The sequence below is a fragment of the Gallinula chloropus genome, assembly GCF_964237585.1.
Source record: "Gallinula chloropus genome assembly, chromosome: 1".
Lineage (NCBI taxonomy): Eukaryota > Metazoa > Chordata > Aves > Gruiformes > Rallidae > Gallinula > Gallinula chloropus.
This window is the reverse complement of record NC_140085.1, coordinates 265,027-285,449: the sequence shown is the minus strand read 5'-3', so window position 1 is coordinate 285,449 and position 20,423 is coordinate 265,027. Positions and strand designations below refer to the sequence as shown.

The window sequence follows — 20,423 nt, the reverse complement described above, 5'->3', positions numbered from 1 at the left end:
GGTGTTGGGATGTGGTGTTGGGATGTGGTGTCAGGATGCAGTGTTGGGATGCAGTGTTGGGATGCAGTGTGGGGATGCGGTGTTGGGATGCGGTGTTGGGATGCGGTGTCGGGATGCGGTGTGGGGATGCGGTGTGGGGATGTGGTGTCGGGATGCAGTGTCGGGATGCGGTGTCAGGATGCAGTGTGGGAATGTAGTGTGGGGATGCAGTGTTGGGATGCAGTGTCGGGATGTGGTGTTGGGATGCAGTGTCGGGATGTGGTGTTGGGATGCAGTGTTGGGATGCAGTGTGGGGATGCGGTGTTGGGATGTGGTGTTGGGATGTGGTGTGGGGATGCAGTGTGGGGATGCAGTGTGGGGATGCGGTGTCAGGATGCAGTGTTGGGATGCAGTGTTGGGATGCAGTGTGGGAATGCAGTGTGGGGATGCAGTGTTGGGATGCAGTGTTGGGATGCAGTGTGGGAATGCGGTGTGGGGATGTGGTGTGGGGATGCGGTGTCAGGATGCAGTGTGGGGATGCGGTGTCGGGATGCGGTGTTGGGATGCGGTGTTGGGATGTGGTGTCGGGATGTGGTGTTGGGATGCAGTGTTGGGATGTGGTGTTGGGATGTGGTGTGGGGATGTGGTGTGGGGATGCGGTGTTGGGATGCGGTGTTGGGATGCAGTGTTGGGATGCGTTGTGGGGATGTGGTGTGGGGATGCAGTGTTGGGATGCGGTGTTGGGATGTGGTGTTGGGATGTGGTGTTGGGATGCGGTGTTGGGATGCGGTGTTGGGATGTGGTGTTGGGATGTGGTGTGGGGATGTGGTGTGGGGATGCAGTGTTGGGATGCAGTGTTGGGATGCGTTGTGGGGATGTGGTGTGGGGATGCAGTGTTGGGATGCGGTGTTGGGATGTGGTGTTGGGATGCGGTGTTGGGATGCGGTGTTGGGATGTGGTGTGGGGATGCGGTGTTGGGATGTGGTGTCGGGATGTGGTGTGGGGATGCGGTGTTGGGATGCAGTGTGGGGATGCGGTGTTGGGATGTGGTGTGGGGATGTGGTGTTGGGATGCGGTGTCGGGATGCGGTGTTGGGATGTGGTGTGGGGATGCAGTGTTGGGATGCAGTGTTGGGATGTGGTGTGGGGATGTGGTGTGGGGATGTGGTGTGGGGATGTGGTGTGGGGATGTGGTGTGGGGATGTGGTGTTGGGATGTGGTGTTGGAATGTGGTGTGGGGATGCAGTGTTGGGATGTGGTGTTGGGATGTGGTGTTGGAATGTGGTGTGGGGATGCGGTGTTGGGATGTGGTGTTGGGATGCAGTGTTGGAATGTGGTGTGGGGATGCGGTGTTGGGATGTGGTGTTGGGATGCAGTGTTGGGATGTGGTGTGGGGATGCGGTGTTGGGATGTGGTGTTGGGATGCAGTGTTGGGATGTGGTGTTGGGATGTGGTGTTGGGATGTGGTGTGGGGATGCGGTGTTGGGATGCGGTGTTGGGATGTGGTGTTGGGATGCAGTGTTGGGATGTGGTGTGGGGATGTGGTGTTGGGATGCAGTGTTGGGATGTGGTGTGGGGATGCGGTGTTGGGATGTGGTGTTGGGATGCAGTGTTGGGATGTGGTGTTGGGATGCAGTGTTGGGATGCAGTGTTGGGATGCAGTGTTGGGATGCAGTGTGGGGATGCTTGTCGGGCTGTGCCTAACGTGTGGGTGGTTGTGCGCAGTGGGGGAGCAGGTGGTGATCCGGTCCTTCCCCATCGCCTCGCTGACCAAAGAGAAGAAGTTCACGAACCAGCCGCAGGGGGAGCAGCTGACGCCGGAGGGGCTGCAGCTCCGCTCCTGCACATTCCAGGTGCGACCCGGGGCTGCGGGTGCTCCTGGGCTCCCCGAGGGGCACGGCGGGTGCTTGGCCACGGCTGGACCTTCCCTTGGGATGGGGCACTCGGTGCCTCTGCAGCCTCCGATGGCACCTGAGGGGATGGGGCCAGAGACCCCCTGCAGAGGGACTGTGGTCCACACAACCCCCAGCCAGTGTGGGTGGGAAGGACCCCAGAGCCCCCCCAGTGCCACCCTGCCATGAGCAGGGACACCCCCCCCAGCCCAGGGTGCCCCCAGCCCCACCCAACCCGGCCCTGAGCCCTGCCAGGGGTCCCGGGGCAGCCCCAGCTCCTCTGGGCACCCTGTGCCAGGGCCTCCCCCCTCCCCAGGAAGGGTTCCTGCCCCCCAGCCCCTCTCCATCCCCCTCCTGCAGCTGGAGGCCGTTCCCCTGGGCCTGGCCCTCCCTGCCCTGGGCACCAGCCCCTCTCCAGCTCTCCTGGAGCCCCTCGAGGGCCGGGAAGGGGCTCGGGGCTCTCCTCAGAAGCAGCCTCCTCTCCTTCTTCTCCTTCTCCTTCTCCTTCTCCTTCTCCTTCTCCTTCTCCTTCTCCTTCTCCTTCTCCTTCTCCTTCTCCTTCTCCTTCTCCTTCTCCTTCTCCTTCTCCTTCTCCTTCTCCTTCTCCTTCTCCTTCTCCTTCTCCTTCTCCTTCTCCTTCTCCTTCTCCTTCTCCTTCTCCTTCTCCTTCTCCTTCTCCTTCCCCTTCCCCTTCCCCTTCCCCTTCCCCTTCCCCTTCCCCTTCCCCTTCCCCTTCCCCTTCCCCTTCCCCTTCCCCTTCCCCTTCCCCTTCCCCTTCTCCCTCTCCTCCCCTCCCCTCCTCTCCCTTCCCCTCCTCTCCTCTCCCCTCCCTCTCCCTCTCCCCTCCCTCTCCCCTCCCTCTCCCTCTCCCCTCCCTCTCCCTCTCCCCCTCCCTCTCCCTCTCCCTCTCCCCCTCCCTCTCCCTCTCCCTCTCCCTCTCCCCCTCCCCCTCCCTCTCCCTCTCCCTCTCCCCCTCCCTCTCCCTCTCCCTCTCCCTCTCCCCCTCCCTCTCCCTCTCCCTCTCCCTCTCCCTCTCCCTCTCCCTCTCCCTCTCCCTCTCCCTCTCCCTCTCCCTCTCCCTCTCCCTCTCCCTCTCCCTCTCCCTCTCCCTCTCCCTCTCCCTCTCCCTCTCCCCCTCCCTCTCCCTCTCCCCCTCCCCCTCCCTCTCCCTCTCCCCAGGCTGACCCAGCCCAGCTCTCCCGGCCTGGCTCCCCTCCCAGGCCAGGGCAGCTCCTGACCCCGCGGTGTCCCTGCAGCTGCTGAGGATCGCCTTCGACGAGGAGGTGGCTTCGGACAGCGCAGAGGTGTTCCGGAAGCACCTGCACAAGCTGCGCTACCCCCAGCACGTGCGCGGCACCTTCGCCTTCACCGTGGGCCAGTCCCCCAAGCAAGCCATGCAGCCCAAGGCCAAGGAGAAGAACCCCTCCCTCAGGTACCCTGCCGTGGGGCAGACAGCATGTGGGGTGCCCCCCACCCTCCTGGGAGCTCCTCTCCCTCCTTTGCTCCCCAGCAGAGAGCAGCTGAGCTGGGAATCGGGTGCTGAGCTGGAGCTTGGGGTGGGGGCTGGAGCAGCTCCCCATGGAGAGAGGCTGAGGGAGCTGGGCTGGGTCAGCCTGGAGAAGAGAAGGCTGTGGGGGGACCTCACTGCAGCCTCCCCGTCCCTGAAGGGACCCCAGGAACAGGAGGGGAATGGGCTTGTTCAAGGGCAGAGACTGGCAGGACAAGGGGCTGGAGTGAAGCTGGAGGAGGGAAGGGGGAGAGGAGAGACTGGGGGGAAGTTCTTTGCAGAGAGAGTGGTGAGGGGCTGGAAGGGGCTGCCCAGAGAGGGGGTGGGTGCCCCGTCCCTGGGGGTGTCCAAGGCCAGGTTGGCTGGGGCCCTGGGCACCCTTGTGTAGCTCCAGGCCTGGAGGTTGGTGTCCCTGCCTGTGGCAGGGGGTTGGAGCTCTGGGACCCTTGGGGTCCCTCCCAGCCCAGCCCAGTCTGGGATTCTGGGATCCTGTGATCACAGATCCCGCCTCTCTCAGACCTCTCCCGGTGCAGGACCCTTGGGAGGGGACGTGCCGCGTGCCCACAGTCCCCCAGCCCCGTGCAGGGACTTGGGGCCACGGGGCTGTTGCTTGGGTGGCCTTTCCCAAGGCGGTGGCTTCGCTGCAGAGCCGGGGCAGCGCCGCGGGGCAGCGGTGACGGAGCCTCCTGCGTGGTGCTGAGCCGCGGCCCCGCCCTGCGCCCGCGCCCGGTGTCGGGGCTGAGCGGTGCTGGGGGTCCGGGTGCTGCCGCCCGTGGTGCTGGGTGTCCCCTGGGCTCTAAGCGCCTGTGTTTGTGACTCAGCTCCCAGCAGGTGACCGATATGCTCCAGGGCCTGACAGGGGGGGTCCTGTCCCTCGGGCACCTTGGCCACTCCACCACGTAAGATGCCATCGCCCTGGGTGCTTGCAGGTGGCCTGTGCTCAGGCTGCAGCCTCACTGCTCCGGGTTCCTTCTCACCTGCTCTGCATGTGTCCTGGGACGGGGCTGCTGGCTCTGGGAATCGCCCTCTTCGGGTCTGAGGGTCAGGTTTTTGGGGTGCACTCTCCCCATCCCAGTGCTGTGGTGCTGGTCAGGCGTCCTGGTGCTCTGTGGCCCCTCCACAGCCCCCCTGGGTCCAGGTCCTGGCCTGGGCACGGCTGCAGAAGTCTCTCTGAGCGTTGTCACCTCCCTCCACATCCTCTTCCAGTGCCCCCCATCTTGTTCCTCTGGTTAGGAAGCCCCCCCTGCCCCCCAGAGTGTTCTGGGGGGGTCTGGGTCAGTGTTCTCCCTCCATCCCAGGGCTTTCCCTCCCGGGGTGAACACAGGGAGCTGCTGGGTTCCCCCCTGCTTCACAGAGCTAAACAAGGCACCCCCAGCTCCCACCTCAGCTCCCCCCTTCCCAAACTCCCTGCCTGAGTGTAGCTGCCACCCCAGGCTGGCCACGGCCCCTTCCCCAATGACAGATCCCCCCCCTCTCTGTGCTGCTCCCCTTTGAGCCCAGCGCTCGCTGGATGGTGACGAGCACGAGGTCGCCCCCACTTTTGGGGGTCTCCCACCTTCTGGAGCCCCGTCCTGCCCAGCCTGACCCCCCTGGGCTTTGGGCTCTGCTGTCACCACGCTGTCACCCCTCTGCCTGGTGCGTGGCCGCGCCGGTGGCATCCCCACCCTGCCCACAGCCCAGTTTGGGAAGTGGGGGCTGAGGTGGGACTGGGAGGTGCCTTGTTTTGCTCTGTGAAGCAGGGGGGAACCCAGCAGCTCCCCTGCCCACCTCCTCTGGGTCTGAGCTGGGTCCCAGCCCGTGGCAGCTCCAGTGTGGAGGCGATGGCATTAGAGCTGGGGACAAGGCTGGTGTCCCCTCAGGGTGGGTGGCTGTGGCGCCTTCTGAGCCCCATCCAGCTCCCCCAGCCCCCCAGGACCCTCAGAGCAGCAGGCTCTGCCTCAGTGCCCTCCAACAGCCAGGCACCCGGCTCCTCCCTGCCAGGGAGGTGACGTCTCCCCTCCTGGTGACAGTGACTTGGGCTGGTGGCGAGGGATGCTCCTGCCTCTGCTTCGCTCTCGGTGTCACTGGGGGTTGGGGTCTCTTAACACGTCAGGGGCTGCGCTGGGCTGTGGTCACACCTGTGGCACCCAGAGGTGGTGGCAGCGCCCATCAGCCTCCTGTCTGGTTCCAGGACCCTCTCCAAAAACCTGGTGAAGAACGCCAAGAAAACCATCGGCCGCCAGTACGTGACGCGGAAGAAATACACCCCCCCCAGCTGGGAGCAGCGGGGCAGCCAGCACTTCCTGGAGGACAACGAGGACGAGATCTCAGGTGGGGAGCAGCCTGGGAGCTGTGGGGAGATGGGTGGGTGCTGGAGTGGGAGCATCAGACCTGCTGGAGAGGAGCCCTGAGGAGAAGGACCTGGGGGTGCTGGTGGGTGACAGGGTGGCCATGAGCCAGCAGTGTGCCCTGGGGCTGAGAGAGCCAAGGGGATCCTGGGGGCATCAGGAGGAGTGTGGGCAGCAGGTGACAGGAGGGGATCCTCCCCCTCTGCTCTGCCCTGCTCAGGCCCCACTGGAGTGTTGTGTCCAGGTCTGGGCTCCCTGGGATCAACCAGCCAGGGATCTCCTGGAGAGAGTCCAGAGGAGGGACAGGGATGCTGAAGGGGCTGGAGCATCTCCCCTGGGAGGAAAGGCTGAGGGAGCTGGGGCTGTTCAGCCTGCAGAGAAGAGCCTGAGAGGGGATCTGATCACTGGGTGTCAAGAGCTGAAGGGTGGGACCCAGGGGCCATGGGCAGCCTCTGCTCAGTGTCTGTGGGGACAGGACAAGGGGCGATGGGCTCAAGCTGGAGCCCAGGGAGTTCCCCCCAATGTGGGGAAGAACTTCTTCCCAGTGAGGGTGAGGGAGCCCTGGGACAGGCTGCCCAGGGGGTGTGGAGTCTCCTTGTCTGGAGAGATCCCAGCCCCTGTCCTAGGGACCCTGCTTGGGCAGGGGGTGGGACCCCATGGGCTCTGGGGGGCCCTTCCCACCCTGTGATTCTATGATAAGGCTGGGAGCAGCCAGGAGGGGCTGGGATAGGGGTGATGAGGGGTCTGGACCACCAGCACCCCAAGGCAGTGGCTCTCACTGGCAGCAGAGCACCAGCCCCTCTCCCTCAGGGCTCCTCAGCTCAGACCGGTGCAGCAGGGTCAGGCCTGAGGGGAACATCCCAAGTGTAACAACCCTGGAGAACCAGCTGCTGCTCTCAGGGAGGGGAAGGGCTGCTGCTCTGAGGGAGGGGAAGGGCTGCTGCTCTAAGGGAGGGGAAGGGCTGCTGATCTAAGGGAGGGGAAGGGCTGCTGCTCTGAGGGAGGGGAAGGGCTGCCTGTCTGAGGGAGGGGAAGGGCTGCTGCTCTGAGGGAGGGGAACAAGCTGCCACTCTGGATCCGCTGGGAACCGGTTCCTGAGGAGCCCGTGTGGTGCGGAACAGGAGCGGGTGTGCCCGCTGCGGCACGGCCCGGCAGCTCTGCCCGCCCCAGGGGGCTCAGGGCAGCTCTCAGCCCTTGGGCTGGCCAAGCTCTCCCCTTTCGGGTGGCAGCGGGGGGGTAGGAGGGACCCCCAGCCTCACAGGACGCCGTGTCAGCGCCGAGGCCAGACCCCCTGCTCCCCCTGATCCCCGCAGTGTCTGAAGAGATGGACAGAAGCACTTTGACCCCCTCCACCGCCATCAAACCCTCGGACAAGATGACCATCAACCACCTGGTGGAACGCGCCTGCTGCCGCGACTACCAGCGCCTGGGGCTGGGCACCCTCAGCAGCAGCCTCACGCGCTCCAAGAACGAGCCCTTCCGCATCTCCACCGTCAACCGCATGTACGCCATATGCCGGAGGTGAGCTGCCCTGGGGGGCCCCAGGGGAGGGCAGGACAGTGTGGGAGGGTGCTGGCTCAGTTTGGGGGGACTCGTGCTGAGCGTTGCTGAGGCTCCCTGTGCCCCGCAGCTACCCCGGGCTGCTCATCGTGCCGCAGAGCATCCAGGACAACACGATCCAGCGCATCTCGCGCTGCTACCGGCAGAACCGCTTCCCCGTGGTGTGCTGGAGGAACTCCCGCACCAAGGCCGTGCTGCTGCGCTCCGGGGGGCTGCACGGCAAGGGGGTGGTCGGCCTCTTCAAGTCCCAGAACGCCCCCGCCGCAGGTGACTGTCCCCTCCATCCCCGTCCCCTCTGTCCCTATCACCTCCGTCCCCATCCCCTCCATCCCCATCCCCTCCATCCCTGTCCCCTCCATCCCCATCCCCTCCATCCCCATCCACTCCATCCCTGTCCCCTCCATCCCCATCCCCTCCATCCCCGTCCCCTCCTATCCCCGTCCCCTCCGTCCCCATCCCCTCCATCCCCGTCCCCTCCTATCCCCATCCCCTCCGTCCCCATCCCCTCCATCCCCGTCCCCTCCACCCCTGTCCCCTCTGTCCCTGTATCCTCCATCCCCATCCCCTCCATCCCTGTCCCCTCTGTCCCCATCCCCTCCATCCCTGTCCCCTCCATCCCTGTCCCCTCTGTCCCCATATCCTCCATCCCCATCCCCTCCATCCCCGTCGCCTCTGTCCCCATCCCCTCCATCCCCATCCCCTCCATCCCCGTTCCCTCCATCCCTCTCCCCTCTGTCCCCATGCTGTCCCCGTCCCCATGCCATCGCCATACCATCCCTGTGCCTGTCCCCTCCGTCCCCATCCCCATGCCCATGCCATACCCATGCCCTTCCCCTCCATTCCCATCCCCTCCATCCCCATCCCTTCCATCCCCGTCCCTGTGCCGTCCCTGTGCCCATCCCCTGCATTCCCATCCCCTCATTCCCCATCCCCTCCATCCCCATGCCCATGCCGTCCCCATGCCCGTCCCCTTCATCCCTGTCCCCTCCATCCCTATCCCCTCCATTCCCGTCCCCTCTGTCCCCGTGCCCGTGCCATCCCCATGCCTGTGCCTGTCCCCTCCGTCCCCGTGCCATCCCTATCCCTGTGCCGTCCCTGTCCCCTGCCCTCCATCGCTGTGCCCTTGCCATCCCCATGCCTGTCCCCTCCGTCCCCATCCCCTCCATCCCCATCCCCATGCTCCCCCATGCCCATTCCCTCTGTCCCCATCCCCTCCATCCCTGTCCCCTCCATTCCCGTGCCCGTGCCGTCCCCATGCCTGTGCCTGTCCCCTCCATCCCTGTGCCCATGCCATCCCTGTTCCCGTCCCCTCTGTCCCTGTCCCCTCCATCCCCATGCTGTCCCCATGCCCATCCCCTCCACCCCTGTGCCGTCCCCATCCCCGTGCTGTCCCCATGCCCATCCCCTCCATCCCCGTGCCGTCCCCATCCCTGTGCTGACCCCGTCCCCGTGCCGTGCCCATCCCCTCCATCCCCGTCCCTGCGTGGTCCCTGTGCCCGTGCCCGGCTCGGCTGCGGTGTCGCAGCGGTGACACTGGTGGCTGTCCCCTGCCAGGCCCCTCGCAGACGGACTCCACCAGCCTGGAGCAGGAGAAGTACCTCCAGGCCGTGATCAACTCCATGCCGCACTACGCCGACACCGGCGGGCGCAACACGCTCAGCGGCTTCACCTCCGCCCACATGAGCAGCTCAGGTGAGGAGCTCGGGCAGGGCCCTGTTGGGGACCTGGGCTGGGGGGGGTTGGGTTGTGGGGGGGTCGTCCCAGAGCCTGGACAAGCAGAGGAGCTGCTGGCCCTGGTCACCACGTCAGAGGAGATGGCAGAGCCGCCCCGGCGCGCTTGCCAGAGCTCCCAGATCCAGCTGAGCCTCTGTGGCTGGGGACTGGCGGAGTGGGGTGGGACACACATGGATTGTGGGAAACCCAGTGGCCCTGGAACTGGGAGCACTGGGAGCCCCAGCCTGAATCCAGGTGGGGAACGGAGCCCGCCAGCTGAGGTCTCGGCGCTGCCTGGCCCCAGCGGGATGGGCTGCGGCGCGGGGTCGCTGCTGCAGGGAGCCTCGGTAAGTGCCGGCTGCCATCGCGCTCTGCTGCTGGGCAGGGCCGCCACCGCTGCTGTGCTGCCCTTCATCTGCTGCTCTTCATCCGCTGCTCTTCATCCCGCCCTTCATCCCCTGCCCTTCATCCTGCCCTTCATCCCCTGCCCTTCATCCCCTGCCCTTCATCCTGCCCTTCATCCCGCCCTTCATCCCCTGTCCTTCATCCCATCCTTCATCCTGCCCTTCATCCCCTGCCCTTCATCCTGCCCTTCATCCCCTGCCCTTCATCCCCTGCCCTTCATCCCCTGCCCTTCATCCCCTGCCCTTCATCCCCCGTCGTTCATCCCCTGTCCTTCATCCCGTCCTTCATCCTGCCCTTCATCCCCTGCCCTTCATCCCCTGCCCTTCATCCTGCCCTTCATCCCCCGCCCTTCATCCCCTGTTCTTCATCCCCTGTCCTTCATCCTGCCCCTCATCCTGCCCTTCATCCCCTATCCTTCATCCCATCCTTCATCCCATCCTTCATCTGCTGCTCTTCATCCTGCCCTTCATCCCCCGTCCTTCATCCCCTGTCCTTCATCCCGTCCTTCATCCTGCCCTTCATCCCCTGCCCTTCATCCCCTGCCCTTCATCCTGCCCTTCATCCCCCGCCCTTCATCCCCTGTTCTTCATCCCCTGTCCTTCATCCTGCCCCTCATCCTGCCCTTCATCCCCTATCCTTCATCCCATCCTTCATCTGCTGCTCTTCATCCTGCCCTTCATCCCCTGCCCTTCATCCCATCCTTCATCCCCTGTCCTTCATCCTGCCCTTCATCCCCTGCCCTTCATCCCATCCTTCATCCCCTGCCCTTCATCCCCTGTCCTTCATCCACTGCCCTTCATCCCCTGCCCTTCATCCCCTGTCCTTCATCCCATCCTTCATCCCATCCTTCATCCTGCCCTTCATGCCCTGTCCCTCATCCTGCCCTTCATCCCCTGCCCTTCGTCCCCTGCTCCTCATCCCCTGCCCTTCATCCCATCCTTCATCCTGCCCTTCATGCCCTGTCCCTCATCCTGCCCTTCATCCCCTGCCCTTCATCCCCTGCTCCTCATCCCCTGCCCTTCATCCCCTGCCCTTCATCCCATCCTTCATCCCATGCCCTTCACCCCCTGTCCTTCTCCCCGGCCTGTCCCCCTCTGTGCAGCCATTCCCCCCACCATGCCACAGAGGTGTTGGGGGGCCAGGGGGACCCTGGGGGAGCCCAGCTCAGGGCTCCCCACACCCCGGGGAGAAGAGGACCTGCCCAAAACCCCTCTGAGGGGCAAGGTGCCCGGAGCTGCAGCCAAAGGAGGGGTGTCAGGGTTGGCAGAGGAGGTGACCCCCCACCTGGTGCGAAGCTGGCCCCCTTACATGTGGGGGCAGAGCTGCAGGAGGGTTGAACCCCCAGTGCTGCTGCACCAGGAGCCTTTTCCCTCTGGCTCCAGCTGGAAGGTGTTCCCAGCGTGCCGGGCTCCGGGCCGGGCACCAGGCGGTCCTGCTCGCTGCCACTTGCTCTCCCCAGCCCCTTCCCCACTCCCCCAGCAGCTGTGGGTAGGCAGAGGTGGTGGTGGGGGGTATCACCCCCCTCCCCAAGGAGCAGCATGGCCAGGCCCAGAGCTGACGTTCTGTTGGTGCTACAGATCTCTGCGACAAGAGGCAGCCTAAGCTGGGATCGCTCATGAAGCAGGTGATGGGAGGGAAGGACGATGGGCCCGGTACTATTAGCCGCGGAGGTGAGGACGTGTGAGTGGGCGCTGCCTGGGGGGCCCCGCAGCGGCCCCCCGGCCCGTGGTAGAGTAGTCACATCCCCTTTGCTCCCCCCACCCCCAGCTCTCTGCCGTGGGGCAGGGATGGGGTGGGAGGGACCTGCTGCAGCACCCCGGCTCCATCTCCATCACCCCGCTCATTGCTCCATCCACACGGCGCCCGGGTGCCGATTCCCGGACGGTGCCTGGGGTCTGTCTGTCCGTCTGCCCGCCCGCCCAGCCGAGCTGGGGGGGTCCCACATCACCCTGGTCCCCATGCTGAGGCTGCTTTCATCCTGTGCTCTCAGGGCTGGCTCACAGAGCTAGGGTCATCACTCTGTCCACCCCCAAGTGCGCGTCGGCGAAGGGCCGCGATTCGCCCCGAGGTACGGTACTGCCGGCCACCCAATAACCGACACCCGGGCGCTAACCCCACCACTCACCCCCCCACACACACTCTCCCTCCCTTCACACCACTAATGCCCCAGTAACACCCACCTCGGCCCGCTAACGCCTCCGCACAGCGTGTCACACCCCGGGTAAGTACCGGGCCCGTCCCCGGCTCCTCTCAGGTTTGCTTTGGGCTCCTTGCGCATCCGCTGGTGCTTGGGTGGTGGGGGCTGGGAGAGGGTGCTGGGGGTGCAGGTGCAGGGCTGGGGTGGCAGCGCGGTGCAGCTGTGCCGGTGACGGGGCGCAGAGCCGCTGGCGCTGGTTTTGGGGGGACAGGAATTCGTTGAGCACCCAGCAAGGAGGAGGAGCGAAAGCAAACCTGGGTTCCCAGCATGCGCTCCCCGGGGCGCCGGGCTGGGGGGGGGGGGTGGCTGCTCCACCTCCATGGCGAGCAGCTCGTCCCCCCCACCGTGGCGGTGGGTGCCGGGGGTGCAGCCCCACCGGCCATCCAGGGACCCCCACCCATCCTGAGCTCCTCCCGTCGCGCAGGCAAGTGGGGCAGCATCCGAGCCAGCGGGCGCATGAGCAGCTACGGCCTCAACGTGGAGATCGGCTCTCGGCTGGCTGGGAAGGACCTGCTGGGTGCCCAGCACAACGGCGCGCCCTCCGAGGCCAGCTTCCTGCGCCAGCACCGCGCCTCCCTCTACATCATCGGCGACAAGTCGCAGCTGAAGGTAACCCCGGCCCCGGGCAGGGGGTCACACACCGTGGGGTCCCCGTTGGGGTGGTTTTGGGACGGGCGCTGATCCTTCCTCCGCAGGGGGTGAAGCCGGACCCGCTGCAGCACTGGGAGGTGGTTCCCATCGAGGTGTTCGATGTGAGGCAGGTGAAGGCCAGCTTCAAGAAGCTGATGAAGGCCTGTGTGCCCGGCTGCCTCGCCACCGACTACAGCGTCACCTACTTGCGGTCCCTGGAGGAGTCTGAGTGGCTGTCCCAGGTCTGTTGTCACCCCAAGCTCCGAGGGATCATGGTCCAACCCCGCCCTGGGGGGTCTTTGCTGTTGGCTGTTGCACAAGGCAGCGTGCTGATACTCCTGGCAGAGCAGGAGGGGGGTTCTGCCTGCCCCCTCGCTGGGGTGCGGAGTGGGGGCGTGTGTGGGGAGCAGGGTTGGTGGGAGGATGGAGGGTAACAGGGCCCAGCGCTGCTGGGGGGCTCTGGGGGTGCGTGAGAGCCGCCCATGCCCGGCGCTGGCACCAGCTGGGGGAGCTGGGTGGGATCTGAGGGATGGCCAAGCACACCGAAGGGCTTGGAATGGGGGAACTGGTGTGGGACTGGATGCTCTGGCTGTGGGAGGGGGTGAGGGACCCATGGGTCCGCTCAGGACCCACAGCTCTGCTCAGGACCCACAGCTCCGCTCAGGACCCACAGCTCTGCTCAGGACCCACAGCTCTGCTCAGGACCCACGGCTCTGCTTGTGGTGGGGCGGTTCTGCCCCGGCAGCTTTGCTGCTCTGGGGATGTTGGGACCCGGGATTCACATGTCATGGCCCTGGGCAATCCCTGGGCTTGGCTTTGTTGGGCTCGCCTCCCTTGGGCTTGCCTTCACAGGGCTCGGCTTTGCTGGGCTTGGCTTCATTGGGCTTGGCTTTGTTGGGCTTGTCTTTCTGGGCTCACCTTTGTTGGGCTTGGCATTGTTGGGCTTAGTTTCGTTGGGCTTGGATTCGTTTGGCTCACCTTCATTGGTTCGGCTTTGTTGTGCTCACCTTCATTGGGCTCAGCTTTGTTTGGCTCAGCCTCATTGGGCTTGGCTTTGTTGGGCTCAGCTTTATTTGGCTCAACTTTGTTGGGCTTGGCTTTGTTGAACTCAGCTTTGTTGGGCTCACCTTCATTGGGCTTGCCTTCATTGGACTCACCTTTGTTGGGCTCAGCTTAGTTGGGCTCGCCTTCGTTGGGCTCAGCTTCACTGGCCTTGCCTTCGTTGGGCTCAGCTTTGTTGGGCTTGGCTTTGTTGGGCTTGGCTTTGTTGGTCTTGCCTTGGTTGGGCTCAGCTTCACTGGCCTTGCCTTCATTGGGCTCAGCTTTGTTGGGCTTGGCTTTGTTGGGCTTGGCTTTGTTGGCCTTGCCTTCGTTGGGCTCAGCTTTGTTGGGCTTGGCTTTGTTGGGCTTGGCTTTGTTGGGCTTGCCTTCGTTGGGCTCGGCTTAGTTTGGCTGCCAGGAGAAGGGGTGGCTTCGCGCCCCGGCCAGCGCAGGAGCTTCCCGCAGCCCAGTAACTCCAGTTCCTCCCGGCAGATCCATAAGATCCTGCAGATCTCGGTGCTGGTGGTGGAGCTGCTGGACACCGGCTCCTCGGTGCTGGTCAGCCTGGAGGACGGCTGGGACATCACCACCCAGGTAGGAGCCCTGCGCCTGCCGGAGGCGCCGGCTGCCCCGGCCGTGTCCCGCGGCGTCCCGAGCCCCGTCCCCATCCCCTGCCCCTGTCCCTGTCCCTGCAGGTGGTCTCCCTGGTGCAGCTGCTGTCAGACCCCTACTACCGGACGCTGGAGGGGTTCCGGCTGCTGGTGGAGAAGGAGTGGTTGTCCTTCGGGCACCGCTTCAGCCACCGCGGCGCCCAGACCCTGGCCGGGCAGAGCAGCGGCTTCGCTCCCATCTTCCTCCAGTTCCTGGACTGTGTCCATCAGGTCAGCTCAGCTCTCAGCACCCCGGCTCCAGGGCTCCCCAAACTCCAGGGCCGGCTCCTCGTGCCGTGGGGGGGTGAGTAGAGGCCCTGGGGGGGTCTCACACTCGCCCCTCCTTGCAGATCCACCTGCAGTTCCCCATGGAGTTCGAGTTCAGCCAGTACTACCTGAAGTTCCTCAGCTACCACTACATCTCCAACCGCTTCCGGACCTTCCTGCTGGACTCCGACTACGAGCGCATCGAGCTGGGTACGGGCAGCCTGTGGGGCCCGTGGGGGGTGGCAGCCAGCACCCTGCCCTGAATAACCCCCCTTCCCTCCTCTCCTCAGGGCTCCTCTACGAGGAGAAGGGGGAACGGAAGAGCCAGCAGGTCTACAAGTCCATCTGGGATTACATCGAGCGCCTGAACAAGAAAGCCCCCGTCTTCTTCAACTACATGTACGCCCCCGAGGATGGGGAGGTGAGAGCTCGGCTTGGACAGGGCTCCCGTGGGGTCTCCTCACCCAGGGGGAGCCCAGCCAGCAGCCCCCTGCCCGGGTGGACCCCGGTGTTTGCCCACCCGAGTGGTGCTGGGACCCCGAGGAGGGTGTCGGCCACCCTGGGGGGGCTGGGCAGAGTCAGTGTCCCTGGGGAGGAGTTGGGGGCTGGGGGTGAGGCTGGGGCAGCCCTGGGCTGGAGCTGTTGGCATCTGGGTTTGGGGTCCTCACCCCCCCCCACCAGCTGGAAACATCCTCAGGGGCTGAAAGTGGCAACTCCTGGTCGGTCAGTTGGCAGGACAAGGGGGGTGCTCTGCTGGAATGGGGGTGCTGCTGGGAGCTCTGGGTGGGTCTGGGCTGGGAGCAGCTCTGCCATCCAGGGCCCAGGCATCGCCTTGGTGCCTTTCTTTTGGGGACTAAGCTGCCCCAGGGCAGGGTCAGCTCAGCTGGGAGGGCAAAGTTCTTCCCTGGCAGAGCTGTGGGGCTGTGGCACAGGCTGCCCAGGGAGGGGCTGAGTCCCCAGCCCTGGGGGTGTTGACCAGAGGGGAGATGAGGTGCTCAGGGAGCTGGGGCAGCACAGGACAGGGACGGTTGGACTTGATGGTCTTTAAAGGGCTTTTCCAACCTGGGGATCCTGGGATTTTCCTGCCATTCCCCAGCCCTGGCCGCCCCTGGGTCAGGCAGCATCACCCCTGGAAGGCTCATGGCAAAGGGACTATTGGAGAGGGGTCAGAGGAGCCCCAGGGATGCTCAGGGGCTGGAGCAGCTCCCCATGGAGAGAGGCTGAGGGAGCTGGGCTGGGTCAGCCTGGAGAAGAGAAGGCTGTGGGGGGACCTCACTGCAGCCTCCCCGTCCCTGAAGGGACCCCAGGAACAGGAGGGGAATGGGCTTGTTCAAGGGCAGAGACTGGCAGGACAAGGGGGAGGAGTGAAGCTGGAGGAGGGAAGGGGGAGAGGAGAGACTGGGGGGAAGTTCTGTGCAGAGAGAGTGGTGAGGGGCTGGCAGGGGCTGCCCAGAGAGGGGGTGGGTGCCCCGTCCCTGGGGGTGTCCAAGGCCAGGTTGGCTGGGGCCCTGGGCAGCCTTGTGTAGCTCCAGGCCTGGAGGTTGGTGTCCCTGCCTGTGGCAGGGGGCTGGAGCTCTGGGACCCTTGGGGTCCCTCCCAGCCCAGCCCAGTCTGGGATCCCATGACTCTGTGGAAAGGACCCTCCTCCCACCCGGCCGGGCTGGATCCTGCTGGGTGCTGCTGCCCACACACGGTGTAACCCTGCCCCATCCACAGGTGCTGAAGCCGTACAGCAACATTTCCAACCTGAAGGTGTGGGACTACTACACGGAGGAGACGCTCTCCGAGGGTCCCTCCTACGACTGGGAGCTGGCGCAGGGGCAGCTGGAGCAGGTGGAGGAGGCGGATCGGCAGGACACCAGCGCTCCCCAGACCAAGCGCAAGATCATCTGGCCCTGCTACGACAACCGCAGCCGCCTGGAGCCCGACGCCATCTCCAAGCTGCTGGAGGTGAGCCTGGTGGTGGCCCAGACGGGGGCTGGCTCCAGCCTGGGCTCCCCATGGCATCCCCAGGGCTGGGATGCTGCCCGGGGCACCCAGCGGGACAGGGCTGGGGCAGCGCAGGGAGTCCCGTGGGACACAGACGTTGGGCATGGCGGGGGGGTCTTGTCCCCACCTGGGCTGATGCCTGAACCCCCCTCAGGAGCTGCACAACCTGGAGATGGAGCTGGGGCAGGTCCCAGAGCGCTGGAAGGACACGTGGGACAAGGTGAAAGCTTCCCAGCGCTCCGAAGTGCGGCAGGAGGGCAGCCGGGTAGGCCGGGGGGCTGGGGCGGGCGGGGGGCTGAAGGGGTTTGGGATGGGGGGGGGCTTTCCCCAAGGACACCCCCAGCCAAGCAGGTGTTTGCTCCTGCAGCCTGGGGCCGAGGGGTGCTGGTGCTTGGCCCCCCACGGCTGTGGGGCCGTCCTCCCCCTCACGCCGGACCCTCTGCTCCCCACAGACCCCCAGCTCCCTGCTGATGTCGTCGGGCCTGTCCCACCACCGGCGCTCGCTGGGGGTGTACCTGCAGGAGAGCGGGGTGGGCTCCACCCTCAACCTCAGCCTGGACAGCGACACCAGCAGCACCTCCACCCCGTCCAGCGGCAAGCAGGGCGCCCGCAAGAGCACCAGCACCCTCTACAGCCAGTTCCAGATGTCTGAGAGCGAGAACAGGCAGGGGGAGGGCTCAGGGCGCTGGGGAGGGGGCTGCTGGTGGTGCTGGGAGAGGGGGGATCCCTCACAAGGGAGGGGGGAAGGTGTGTGGGTTGTGCAGAGTGCAGCCCCCAAGGGCTTCTGGTCCTGCTGCTGCTGGGATGCCCCAGGCTGAGCTGCCCTCTGCCCCGCCGGCTTTGGGCCCTGACACGCTGCCTGCCCCCTCCCCAGGTCCTACGAGGGGTCTCTGTACAAGAAAGGCGCCTTCATGAAGCCCTGGAAGCCTCGCTGGTTCGTGCTGGATAAAACCAAACACCAGGTACCGAGGGCTGGGGGGGTGCAGGGGGGTGTCTGTCCTCCCAGCCCCCTCCGTCCCACGCTGACGCCCGCGGGTCTCTCCCGGCAGCTGCGGTACTACGACAGCCGGATGGACACGGAGTGCAAAGGGGTCATCGACCTGGCTGAGGTGGAGTCCATCACCCCAGGAACCCCCACCATGGGGGCCCCCAAGACCGTGGATGAGAAAGCCTTCTTCGACGTGAGTCCGGCAGCGGGCGAGCGGCGCCGGCAGCGCCAGGCTGGGGGCGTGGGGGTGCTGCTGGCTCACAGGGTGCTGCCCCCCCGGCCCCTCTCACCCCCCCTGTCTCCTCCCCACAGCTGAAGACGACAAAACGAGTTTACAATTTCTGCGCCCAGGACGTGCAGTTGGCCCAGCAGTGGATCGACCGCATCCAGAGCTGCCTGTCGGACGCGTGAGCCCGGCCCAGCGCAGCCGCCATTCCAGGCGCCGAGTCCGCCGGGCCCCGGCTCGTGGAGCAGAGGCAGCGCCCGGGCTCGGGGCTGAGGGAGCGGAGCAGCTGCCCCTCCTTCTCCCCACCTGCCCGGGGGGTGCCCTCGGCCACGCACCCCCCCGGCCGGCGGCGGGGCGGGGTCGGTTCGTGACACTGTGGTAGGACTGTATGGAGGAGCCCTTCGCGTTGAAGCGGCCGGGTGTGCGGGGGGCGGGAGACCCTCCTGCTGCCCCCGTGTCCTCCCCGGCCTGTCTGAGCCTGTAATTACTGCGTGTCCTCCCCGCGTGGCCCCGCTCCAGCGCTCTGTGGCAGACGGGGTGTCGGCGGCCTCCCCCCGCCCACCCCCTGCTGCAGGAGGATGCAGGAGCTGCCAGCCCCCTCCCAGCCCCCTCCCCGCGGCTTGCACGTCTGCCCTGCCCCAGCTCCCTGGTGGGACCCCCACCCTGCGCCCTCCGGCCCCACGCGCGCCCCGGCCTTCGCTCCCGTCGTGCTGGATCCGGGATCTGCAGCTCAGGGTGTTGGCGGAGGCGACTGGCCCGAGCGTGGGGCCCATCCTGCCCCCAGAGTGGGGCCCATCCTGCTCCCAGCGTGGGGCCCATCCTACCCCCAGAGTGGGGCCCATCCTGCCCCCAGCGTGGGGCCCATCCTGTCCCAAGCGTGGGGCCCATCCTGACCCAGGCGTGGGGCCCATCCTGCCCCCAGCGTGGGGCCCATCCTGACCCAGGCGTGGGGCCCATCCTCCCCCGGGCAGCGGCACCCGGAGCCTCGGCTGCGCCAGACGGACACCGGGACAGACGAGCTGGTTGCTGGCTGGGGGGGGGGTTGGCACTTGGAGCTGCGGGAGGGGACGTGGCCGTGGCCACTCGGGTCCCACAGGCAGCTGTGACACGGGCTCCCCGTCCCACCAGGGTCAGGGTCGCTGTCACAGGGGGCACGTTCCCCATGGGAGGTGCCAAATGCTGCCACCTCCTTGCTGCCCTGGCGCTGTCCCCTCTGTCCCAGCGCAGCCCCGGGACGGGGGTCCTGCCCGGCCGCAGGGGGGTCACCACCGGCAGCGCTGCCGGGGCTGGGACATGGACGGGCACAGTGGTGCCAGCCGCTGTCACCCCATCTCTTTGCACAGGTCACCCCCTTTCCCCCCTCCCCCAGCCCTCCTGCAGGAAGAAGGGGGCAGCACCTGGGGGGGACACCCCACAGCGCTGCCCCCCGAGCCCCCAGCCCCGTCCCTGTGTGCTGCCGGGGGGCTGAGGGCAGCCAGGGCAGGTTTGGGGCAGGGCGGGGGGGAGCTGCACGTCCCACCACCTGCTGCCACCTCCAGTGTCAGTGCAGACGGGGAATGTCGGTACAGAAACGCACCCTCCAGCACCTCACCCACCCCCTGCACTGGTCTGAACACGGGGCTGGGGGTTTGCCCCCCCTCAAAACCCAAGGGAACCCTGAAGAGGCAGCACGAGGTCCCTCAGGAGCCCGCTGCTGGTTGGGGCCCGACCCTCCCGCCCCCTCCCCAGCTCAGCCTCTTCTACCTGTCTTGTTTTTAAAGGCGTACCCCGTTTTATCCCCGTGCAGGACCCTCTGTACAGCTCCCCCTGTGTCCCCCTCCCCGTTTCACTGCCCACGTTGGGGGTTCGGCCGCTTCCTGGAGCAGTTGTAGATTATTGAAGTTTCTTGTACATTGTGTCAAACAGCCAGAGTCCTTGTATTGTATTGTGCCTAGAGGAAAAGGGTATTCTATAAAGAGAAACTAACGGAATTTAATAAAAAAATTAATATGACTCCTCTGCTCCTGCCTCTCTGGCACCAGTAATCCCAGTAATCCCAGTATCGGCCATCCCAGGTGCACTGGGATGGCGCTGTGGGAGCCACAGGGAACAGGGGTCTCAGCTGTCCCTTGCTTCAGTGGGAGACATGGGCACAGCACTGGGGATAGGGGAGTCGGCACCATGCTCAGCTCATGGTGAGCAAGGGTGATGAGTCTTCCTCTTCTTCCTCTTCCCCAGGGGCTGGCTGAGCCCCAGGCAGATGGTGCTGGGGGTGCCGGTCCCTGCCTGGCCCAGCGCTTGCAGTGGGAATAAGGGGGGGAGGGTGTGTGTGTGTGTGTGTGGGGGGGGGGGGGGGGGGGGGGTGTGTGTGGGTGTGGGTGTGTGTGTGTGGGGGTGGGGGTGTGTGTGTGTTACGTGGTGGGGGGGTGGCCCCTGCCTGTCCCCGCTGAGCAAACCACTGCTCCCAGTGACCAGCACCACGACGTGGGGATGGGAACAGTGTTAAAAGGGGCCAGGGAGAACCCCAACCCCACCAGAGCTGGTTTGCAAAGGGCCACCCACCCCCCCCCCCCCCACCACCCCCCCAACACACACACACACTGCTCAGGGGCTCCACACTCAGCACCGAGCCCTGAACTGGTCACTGCGGCCCAGCTGGGCCGATGCCACCAGCGTGGTGCCAGCCCAGCTCCACCTTGCTGCTGGCACGGCCCTGAGCTGCATCACCAGAACGTCTTCTGGGTGATGATCTGAGGATTTTGGGCCCAAGAAGCTACAGGACAGCAGTGTCCTTCCCCAGCAGCGACCATGAGTCACAGAAGGGAACAGCCACACGCAGACCCCACCAGCAAAACTGCCAGAAGCTGGGAAAACCACCAAGGGCAGAGTCCTGGGACACAACAACCCCCACAGTGCTACAGGCTGGGGCAGAGCGGCTGGAGAGCTGCTGGGAGAAGGAGCTGGGGGTGTGGGGTGAGCTCAGCCTGCCCAGGAGCCAGCAGTGTGCCCGGGGGGCCAGGAAGGCCAAGGGCAGCCTGGCTTGTGTCAGAGCCAGCGTGGCCAGGAGGGCTGGG

The 20,423-nt window shown here is 65.8% G+C and overlaps 1 protein-coding gene across 1 annotated transcript in view; it reads left to right on the top strand.

Moving 5' to 3' along the window:
• Positions 1 to 19,356, top strand: part of SBF1 (SET binding factor 1) — a gene marked incomplete at its 5' end in the record, with an annotated part of 59,966 nt that extends 40,610 nt beyond the window's left edge. The window contains 21 exons of the mRNA XM_084279214.1: positions 1,704 to 1,831; positions 3,127 to 3,302; positions 4,199 to 4,276; positions 5,548 to 5,687; positions 7,018 to 7,225; positions 7,335 to 7,531; positions 8,819 to 8,956; positions 10,960 to 11,052; positions 11,373 to 11,450; positions 12,004 to 12,188; positions 12,275 to 12,451; positions 13,743 to 13,844; positions 13,946 to 14,131; positions 14,251 to 14,377; positions 14,458 to 14,588; positions 15,884 to 16,117; positions 16,311 to 16,421; positions 16,609 to 16,820; positions 17,031 to 17,118; positions 17,206 to 17,337; positions 17,457 to 19,356. Coding sequence (XP_084135340.1) covers positions 1,704 to 1,831; positions 3,127 to 3,302; positions 4,199 to 4,276; positions 5,548 to 5,687; positions 7,018 to 7,225; positions 7,335 to 7,531; positions 8,819 to 8,956; positions 10,960 to 11,052; positions 11,373 to 11,450; positions 12,004 to 12,188; positions 12,275 to 12,451; positions 13,743 to 13,844; positions 13,946 to 14,131; positions 14,251 to 14,377; positions 14,458 to 14,588; positions 15,884 to 16,117; positions 16,311 to 16,421; positions 16,609 to 16,820; positions 17,031 to 17,118; positions 17,206 to 17,337; positions 17,457 to 17,555 — 3,020 coding nt within the window. The 3' untranslated portion in view covers positions 17,556 to 19,356. The remainder of the gene's footprint in view (positions 1 to 1,703; positions 1,832 to 3,126; positions 3,303 to 4,198; positions 4,277 to 5,547; positions 5,688 to 7,017; positions 7,226 to 7,334; positions 7,532 to 8,818; positions 8,957 to 10,959; positions 11,053 to 11,372; positions 11,451 to 12,003; positions 12,189 to 12,274; positions 12,452 to 13,742; positions 13,845 to 13,945; positions 14,132 to 14,250; positions 14,378 to 14,457; positions 14,589 to 15,883; positions 16,118 to 16,310; positions 16,422 to 16,608; positions 16,821 to 17,030; positions 17,119 to 17,205; positions 17,338 to 17,456) is intronic.
• Positions 19,357 to 20,423: the final 1,067 nt, after the last annotated feature.